The sequence below is a fragment of the Chaetodon auriga genome, chromosome 9 (assembly GCF_051107435.1).
Source record: "Chaetodon auriga isolate fChaAug3 chromosome 9, fChaAug3.hap1, whole genome shotgun sequence".
Lineage (NCBI taxonomy): Eukaryota > Metazoa > Chordata > Actinopteri > Chaetodontiformes > Chaetodontidae > Chaetodon > Chaetodon auriga.
Window position 1 is genome coordinate 8,295,470 of NC_135082.1, and position 9,378 is coordinate 8,304,847.

General features: G+C 48.8%; 2 protein-coding genes across 2 annotated transcripts; both read right to left on the bottom strand.

Annotated features, from left to right (window-relative positions):
• Positions 1-1,104: 1,104 nt before the first annotated feature.
• On the bottom strand, positions 1,105-3,830 carry cxxc5b (CXXC finger protein 5b). The gene is made up of 2 exons (XM_076739889.1): positions 3,553-3,830; positions 1,105-2,726 (listed from the first exon to the last, which is right to left on the bottom strand). Exon 2 carries the CDS (start codon positions 2,513-2,515, stop codon positions 1,622-1,624), a length of 894 nt encoding a protein of 297 aa, XP_076596004.1. The 5' UTR covers positions 2,516-2,726; positions 3,553-3,830; the 3' UTR covers positions 1,105-1,621.
• A 1,193-nt stretch (positions 3,831-5,023) lies between these two features.
• Positions 5,024-9,128, bottom strand: LOC143326248 (CDGSH iron-sulfur domain-containing protein 1). The gene is made up of 3 exons (XM_076739803.1): positions 8,941-9,128; positions 7,042-7,244; positions 5,024-5,998 (listed from the first exon to the last, which is right to left on the bottom strand). Exons 1-3 carry the CDS (start codon positions 9,017-9,019, stop codon positions 5,909-5,911), a joined length of 372 nt encoding a protein of 123 aa, XP_076595918.1. The 5' UTR covers positions 9,020-9,128; the 3' UTR covers positions 5,024-5,908.
• Between the last annotated feature and the right edge of the window lie 250 nt (positions 9,129-9,378).

Consider the following 9,378-nt stretch of genomic DNA (forward strand, 5'->3'; position numbering starts at 1 on the left):
CCCTTTCTCTCCTGCCATCTTGCAGGCCAGTGGAGCCAGACTGCAGGCGTTCAGGGAGTCACTGGACCTGCTGGGCAGCGGGTGACACAGATTTCCGGTGTGTGCGTGTGTGTGTGCATGCGTGACGAGAGCAGGGAGGGGGGATTAAGCTCCAAATCACTAGAAAGGCAACGAAGGGGGGGTGGGGGGGTGGGGGGGGGTGCAGATCCAAGAATTTGAAATTCCCCCTTTGTGTGGGAGATGAAGAAACACTAGACTGTGGACTTAAACTAAAAGACTGTGTGTTTCTCATTCAGTGGGAGCGTTGCAATAGCATGATGTTGGAGCTCACTGCTTTTCTCCATGAGTTGGCAGTGTCCTGCGTTGGCTGGCGTGCTGCGCTTTCTCTCTCCCTCTCTCTCTCTCTCTCCCTGCCTGACAAACACGCACACACACACACACACAACCCCCACACCCCCACAGATGCATGCACAGACACACGCGCACGCACACACACACACACAGTCCCTCTGCGATCCCCCTGACTGAAGGCACACAGGAAGTGCAGCCGTGGCCCAATTATAGCGTGACACCTCGGGCCGGCCGTTGCCATGGTTACGTCTTCCCTGCGGTCCCCTGGAGTGTGGCGCCGAGGAAGAAGGTCTTATCACATCAGCCATCGTTACGGCAACAAGCAAAAACCCACCCTGTAGCCTCAGTCCAGTTGGCTGTGTATTTTGTTTATAATGTGGGTGTATGAGTGTGAGTGTGTGTGTGTGTGTGTGTGTGTGATCTATACTTGAATAAAAAGGGAAATTGCGCCAGTGTGTGAATAGAGGAGAGGGTGTTTGTGATTGTGTGTGCATGTCAGGTTAGGTGTGTTCGAGTGCATGCGCCGGACTTGCCAAGGCGGCGTGTAGGTGTGTTTGTGTGTGTGTCTGTGGGGTTGCGATAAGGCTCTCAGCCACACCATTAGGTGACTCATAATCCACACAACCTCACACACATGTGAACACACACGTGTGCGTGTGTACAACCAGAGTTACGGTGGCTAACAGACACATGCACCCAATTAAATATGAACGCACACACACAGATGTGGTATAAACCCAGTCTGTAGACAAGTGCACGTGGCCAATTTCTTTTATTTCAAAAGGGCAAACAGAGCTATACAGTACAAGTTGCACATGAAATAATTTAGCCTAGGCTGAACTCATTCATTTCTTACTGATGCAGTGACGTCAGAACAACAGAAACAAAACTCCTCATTAGAAACAAAACATTTGGCTCCTTTTTTTATGTTGAAACACAATACATCCAAACTGGAAAGGGATGTAAAAAAGACATAATGTTTTCCAGATATTTACAGTCTATTTACAGCATTTTTGTCATCATAAATTGACACACATTGGTATCCTTCTTTCTCTCCTCTCCAATTCACTGATTGTCAAAAGAAAGGATGGGAACGAGTGTGGACATTCTTAAACGGAGCTGCAGCTCCTCACTAAACACAAGATCTGAAGATCTCTGAACCACAGTCCGAGCAAGTTAACATGGTGTCCAGTGTGTTTTAATTAAACTGCAGCTCCTCAACAATCATCCAACCAGGATCCTCTGACAAATGCTGCCAACACATACATTACTATCCATCCAAGGCGCCGTTGCTTCTCTCCTGTGCCAGACCCAAAGTAAAGTCGGAGCCCCTTAGATCAAACCCAGACACTCTGCTCTCAAACCCAGGACCTCCCGGCTTCCTCTTCAGCTCCTCACACTTCCTGTATTTACAGATCTGGTGTCCCCTCTTGCGATTGCGGCAGCTGCTGCACTGTTCGCAGTTCGTCTGACGCCGACAAGGTACGCACTCCCCACATCTCTTCCTCTTCCTTCTCCCTCCGCTGCCCCCACCCAGAGAGCCAGGAGAGTAACCCTCGGCCACCAGCCCCTCGATGCCCTCTGCTCCCATGGCCGCGCTCCTCCAGTGGCCTCCCCCCATCTGGAAGCCTGCCAGGGGGAACAGAGTGGGGCTGAAGGGGAACCAGGCACCGAGGAAGGGCTGGAAGTCAGTGCCACATCCAGAGGAGTCCTCTTCCTCCTCCTCAGGCCCAGATCCACCTCCTTCTCCATCTCCCTTCCCCCCTTTTGCCTCTGCAGCCTCCCTTTTCGCCGGCGGGCTGCTCTGCGCACCCAGGCCGGCCTGCTCCGTGGTGGCGGGGGTCAGAGCCAGCAGCCCGGCACGCATCAACAGCTCTGCGGCGTGGGCCAGGTGGAGCCCGCTGGGCGACTCCCACATGTCGGGCCAGGAGGGGGCCCGGCGAGGCTTAGTGTGTGCAGGCTGGGCGGCCCGCTGCTGGGCCGGGGAGGGCTGGATCAGGCCTTTGACGTCCACGGCTGGGGAAGGGGTGGAGATGTAATGGGAGAGGTTGTAAGGGTGGTTGGAGCGCTTAAGGCTGGGTCTCAGTGGCTCATTGGGGATTTTGGCGCTGCTGTGGGCCTGATCTGGGGAGGAAGGGCCAGCGATGTCTACGGCAGTGGACATAGCAGTGGCTGTGTGTGGGGGTGTTTGTTGTCCTTGTGTGTGTGTGTGTGTGTGTGTGTGTGTGTGTGTGTGTGGGAGGAGAGGTGAGGGAGAAGGGGATTGAAGGCGATACGGGGTTGACAACCGTCCTGCTGTTACTTCAGCCAAAATGGCAAGCCTTGGCCTGTGTCCCTATTCCCATTCTCTGCAGCAGCCTCAGAGTCCTGGAGAGCTAGAAATGAATAGGGGATGAAGAGAGGAAGGTTAAGAATAGAAATGTTGGAGGGACGAATACAGAAAGAGAGTAAACAGGACACGAGAGTGGAGGATGTTTCTCATCCAGAGCCACCAACCACTGTCAGAGAATCAGAGTGTGGAGAATGAGGGTTTAAGGAGAAATATAACATATATGTATATAGATTCAGAAATCAGACTGCTTGAATAGAGAGGAACACAGCCATGTATCACACACAGTGCATGCCTTGCCAGTGATTTCCGCATACAGGAGGCAGTATCCCTTTAAGAATTTCACGGTATATCAATGCAATCAATAACAGAGCGACAACAATATGCAAAGATATGCGCATATGCGCAGGTCAAATGTGGAGCGCGCTTTTCAAATACATTTTGACGACTGCTGTTATGTGTGCCAGCCAAAGCTTAAGCTCACTATATCGAGGACCGTAAAAAACAGGCTGTCTTTTGTCTGCTATCGACGACGAGGAGCGAGGTGCGCAACGATGCGGTTGCTGTGGATAAAAAAAGACCAGGCTATATTCCATGTCCACATTTGTAGAAAAACTACTCCAGTGATTAAACACGGGACATATATGTTGTTACACGACACGCATGTAAACCTTTTGACGGGTCGATCGGGAGGCCCGATCGATCGTTTCGCCGTCATTAAGGTTACCTAAGAAGACGGTGCTCGACCGACGCCACGGCGAGCTGACCACAGTCCGAGTGGTCGCTGCGACACGGCGCTGCGCTCAGGAAAAGGCGACTAAAGCAAAGCGGCGAGAATCAACAGGAAGTGTCGGTAAAACGTCTCCCCTTACCTTCTTAATGCGGCCCAAACTCTCCTGTCAAAAATATGATGAAGTCATGAACTAATGGCGTGGTGATCGTAGGGTATATGGACGGCGGAGCTGCCGATTCCTCCTCCACCTCTCCGTCCCGGAGGGTCTGCAAACACTCTGCACGGAATTTGGGGGCGTCGCTCAAAATGCGAAGTGGACTCTGCTGCCGAGACGGTGGTCAGAGCGACCCCATAATATCCACAGGAGCAGTCCGACATGCACGGACAGCTGTCAGTGTGACTGTAGGTTGACAAATCAAAGGCAGTATTCACATCCAGCAGCCCAGACACCGTGTGTCCGTGAACATGGGGGCGAGAGGGAAAGGACCACCGAACACACACCACATCTATGTTCATCAAAAACACTCAGAGCCAGACATCAGAATATTACAAAGATGACAAACAGGCCAAAAGCCACCAGGCCAATTTATTATGTCCTTGCTGAAGAGCACGTGCGCCATTTAATCTTTTTATATATATATTAATTTTTTGAATGAGGACGTGGACATTATTTATTACAGCGACGCATATGAGGCTTCATCTCAGTACAGTGTGTATGAGGGCTGTGCTGATTCACTGATCATCCTCGTTCAGTCAGAAAGCATGTGAGTAAACATGGGGCGAAATGAGGTCTTAACTGTGAGGGGTAGTCAGGGACAAGGTGCCTGAAAGAAAAACTTTTATTTTCTATATTCTAAATTATCAGGTTTACATCCATCAGAAACCTGCGTCATATACCTTTCCACTACACGCAATATCGGCATTATGGAGTCGCCTACATGTCACAAAAAAAAAATATATATATACTCCATAACTCCCATTCGCAAAGTATGTTAGCCTGTTAGCATGAGCAGCTACATGCTAATCATGGAGCCCGCAGCAGTGTCCCTGCGTGTCTGTGAGGTGACTCCTCACACAGGGATGGTGGAGTCCACTCCACCTCTTGTGAGAGTCCTCCGTTGCATCTGGCACGCAGCCAGATACCTCGTGCGTGTTTGTGTGTGTGTGTACGTGCGTGCGTGCGTGTGTCACTATGGGAGCAGGGGCCCACCGTACTCGCACACACTGTCTGGCCTGGGCTATCCGTGTAAACACAGCGTCTTCTAGTGGTCACCACGAATACTACCACATCTTAAAATGGCCACTGGTGCTGGTGGACACTGCAGCACGGCGGCCCCCCTCACCTTCAGCCCAGGCCTCGAAAACACACATACACAGGCGCGTGCGCACGTACACGGGCGCGCACGCAGGTCCCGCTGCAGTCATCACACTGGGCTGTTTACTCATTACCCCTACCCACTGTTAATCCATAAACACACTGCTACGCCTCGCTGCTAACGGAGGTGAGGTGCATTTGATCCTGTGGTTAAGAAGACAAACAAATGTAGAGTTTGGCCCCTGGCCCCGCAGCAAGAGAGGCCTCTGAAAAATAAATAAGTGAAGCCTGCAAATCAGATCGCTCAACAAGGTTTATTCACAATATACAGAACAATGAATCACCAGGTCAGACACACCGCAGCCAGTAGAAAACAAATCTAATGAATGATCAAGCAAAATATATCCTTTGTTAGCAAAGTTATCACCTTTAAACACTTTTACAGACTAAATACAAGTTTCCTCAAAAAGCAGAAAGTACCTGGTTACCAACAGCGAGTAGTGTTTCAACAATCCTCAAGATCAAAGATTGTTTCATTAAACAAATACAAGACCTCACTTTCCTTTTCCCTAAGCAGCTCTTAGTGCAAAAAAACAAACCTAATATGTAACATTCATATGGGTTGTGTGTGTTCAGACTCTGGGTCAGGGGCTCTGGATGTAATTATAAGGCCTTTGCTGAATTCAAATACTGGACTGAGGCAAAGAGCTGCCAGTTCATTAGGTTTCGACCACCTGCTCCACACCTCGAGGAGTCAACAAAGAAGGTGACAGCAGACGTGAAGGCACCCTGCCTGCATGGTGACGTTTCACTGTTCTCGTGTGCGCTGACCGTTTCAATTTAACTCATTTAAGGTCAAAACGCGACGGTGTCATCGTACCTCCATGTCTGCCTGTGCTGATTGTCAAAGTCCCTTCCTTATCTGTCCTCAAATGACCTTTCATGTCAGAGTCATGTCAGTGAATGTTGGAACAGTGTGGAATGTATGAAATCAAAGCTCATCCATGTTTTTAGCACTTTCTGACTTTTTGTTCTGGGCTATGAAGAATATCCACCGTTTGGCTTCATTGTGATGGTATCATACGGTAACAATCAGCGGAAGATGGTGATAAATGATTGGACAAACTGGGGCCAGGCGCATGACAAGTGAAGGGAGGGCGGAGCTCGAGGATTGGCTGGCTTAGGCGTCCTTCTTTTTGATGATGAGCGGTCCGACGTTGTCCCCGGTTTCCTCATTGTGTTTGGTGTGGGACCCGTCGCAGTATGGGAACTGTGGGGAGAGCACACAGTGTGAAGGGAAAAGCAGAGTCACTCTTATCACATTTACGCCCTTTGTACTTCACAACAGGACTGAACTCTGTCATCCAATCATGGCTCCCCGAAGTCACCTGAAAACCGTGACATAGAAACAGAAGCACAACCGTGAAGCACACGGTCCAATACACAGTGAAGGGCATCATGTGACTGATGACATCCACAGCTTCCACCGTCACAGCTTTGACAGCTCGACAGATGAACTGTGTGACTGGAGCATTGGTGGGATAATAAGGGAGGAGAACCGTTGAGAAATGTGGTGATGATGTACATGAGAAAAACACGAGTCCACAGTGGCACTCAGACTAAACTTCACCAAAAAGGTTCAGAAATGTTTCCTGTATGTGGGGGTGTTTGTATTTTATTGTAACATCTAGCACAATAACATCTACATTTAAGCACCTTTGAGCCAAAGTATACAGATTTAATAACATGCAGGCTTCTTGGACTTCTCTTGCACACATGTGGGACTAAAACGGTTACTATCAGTGAGGTCTGCTGGTGCTTCAGCCCTCGTCTGAGGAGCTGCTATAGATTTTAAAAGCCACCAGGTGTCACTGTGTTCGTCGAGCCTGAAGCCCAGAGGTGTCAAATCAAAACCCCAAAGCTTTCTGAGGCTTTATCCGCCCATCACTAAATCATGATAAAACTAAATATCCAAACAGCTCACCCCCATGGCTATAAAGGATCAAAACACTCAGGTCAGTGTCACCAAGTGTTCAATTTACTCCTGCATAGCCTTTCAGCCAGCACTAAAGACAGCCTGCTGTTCACTGTGACCTCTCATACGGTCAGCAGAGCTGACAGGGCTGTCAGAGCTGAAGTTTTTAATTAGCAGTCAAAGGAAAAACACCTGACTGGGATGTGACCAGAAGTGGGACCTTTAATCGTGGAAAGCTATGGGAATTTTGGACCCCTCATAAGCTGATTTGCTGGCTTGGAGTGTCCAGTTACTCAAACACTAAGCTAAAGTGTAACTATAAATGCCTCTGGCCTGACCTTCTTCGACTTCCAGCAGCGGCAGTACACAGCCTTGGTGCCAATGTCCTCCATGTCGAAGCTGTGGACCACTTTGGGACTGTCTTTACTGATGAACGTGTTCACCTGGCCCTTTTTACAGCTCCGCCCACTCAGGTAATGGCTGACTAGGAAGCCTCCAACAGCTGCAACCACTGCAACTGGCACTGCAACCACAAAATGCTCTGAGAGAGAGAGAGAGAGAGAGAGAGAGAGAAAGAGAGACAGACAGACAGACAGACAGACAGACAGAGAGTGTCATTGTGGGCTTGCAGATACAGAAACTTTTGTTTGTTTGGTTTTTTTTTTTGTTTTGCTGCGTCATGCTCAATGTCACAAATGTGCCGAGACAATGTTACAGTGGTAATCTTTTAATCTTTTATGAGATGATGATGATGATAATGAAACGGAGCGGAACGAGTTGACTGTTCTATGTGATATCAGGCGATATTTATACGGCAACGTCCACAACTGCGACGCATGTCATCGTGTTAGCGTGTCAACCCGTGTGTCACGTTTCCCTCACGGCCGATCGGAGCTGGAGCCAATAAACACCCGTGACTACTGCAGAGTGATTTGTCCTGGGACTGAATGCTGCTTGTACCCTTTCCTGAAGACAAAAGCCGGATGTTAGTGGGTTTTTTGTCCAGTGTGCATTCAGAAACACCACGCAATTTAATGCAATGTAATCTAATGTCAACACCAACTACGCCCTTCATAATGACTTGAGATTACTCAGCCTGTCTGAAACAGCATCAACAACAACTGAACATTATCAGAACCACATGAACAGGACTTACTGCATGCACATTTTACCCCAGCACAAGCATGCATAATAAACTGACCACTGGGTGACTAACACAGGTTTATGGTATCCAGCTAATATTTGAATGTCACTCAGCCATGTAAAACTACTGTTTTCTGTTGGTCACAGTTCTTCAAAGTCTAAAAAGCCTGAAGTCAGACGTCAGTCTGTTGACATTTGTCACACTCAAACAGACACATCCCCCATGCAGCATTACATATCATCATTTCACAGTATGATTATGCTTAAGTACATAAACTTAATCCTCTTTTCATCCTTCACCACTTGAAGAGCAACAAACTGTTTGAAGGTTTTTATGCCTCACAGTTTGGTTCAGAGAAAGAGCTGACATCCTGGACCCAAAATAAATGTCTCTACATTGTCTCGCCATGTTGCATCATCATAGGCACGATCAGGGCCTGACTGTTAGAGAGACACAGATATGAAAACTTGATTTGTGCGCAGTGGCCTTTCATTTTGACCAGGATTTGAGAAAGTGGCCGATTCTGCAGGGCAGTGATGAGGATTATGCAGGTCCACAGAGCATCACATGATGTCGAAGCGTAAAACAAGAGGAACAGGGGCCCTGCTGTCGGTCTGGATCAGCAGGTTCACTGATTAGCTGTTTCGCCGAAGTGGCTGGAAGCCATGATACATTAAGATACTACTGCTGTGTCTGGTGGCATCGCCTCCAACTATGGCTTCGTCTGACGGGCCAGCACTGTCCGAGTGACCGTCTAAAGTTGGAAACACATGTGGCTGCAGGCAGCACGTCTGACTGGCTCGCTGACTGGCTCAATGGCTGTTAGCCAGCGAAGGAGAGGTTATTGACATTGCAGTGTGCAAAAAGCTAAGACACCTTCAAAAAATGCCATTTTGACATATGTGTATTCACTTTTCCAGACGTAGTCTCGGTGTCCTCGCGCTGCAGCGTTATCCTACAAACATTTTAGACGTTAACGTTCGTAGTTACTTGGCTTGGGTAACGTCAGGTGGCAGACATGTTAACTTTACACTGAGCGGCAAACGAAAACACAAATATAATAGCATGCTATTAGCTAGCTTTGATGCTTTACCTTTTGATAGCCTGAATCCCGAGCTGGATAATGCTGGCATTGGAGGCACTGGCACCTGTGGTAAACTTGGGGTTGTCATGTTTTCCTGGACTGCGTTGTTTGGACTCGGTGGAGGCGCTCAACAACAAGGTCAACCGGGGAGTCTCGTCTGAACTCTGTCCCTCCTGAAAGGCCGTGCGCGGCCGACTGCGTCACAGTGCGCCAACCAATAAGGTGTGAGGAGGGAAACATGATATCCTGCCACAGCAAGAGCATAAACCCCCGAGCCTCCGGCATACTTCCGGCTTCGCTTTCGTGCTGCGCGAAGACTGACTTAGGTCTCCGTTAATTTCCTTTCCCTTGAATGTGTAAAACACGAGGGTTTGACCTTCGCACCTACGAGGACCTCGTGTCCACGTGGAATGAGTACATTTTCTTTTGATTGTGAAAGTTCATTCT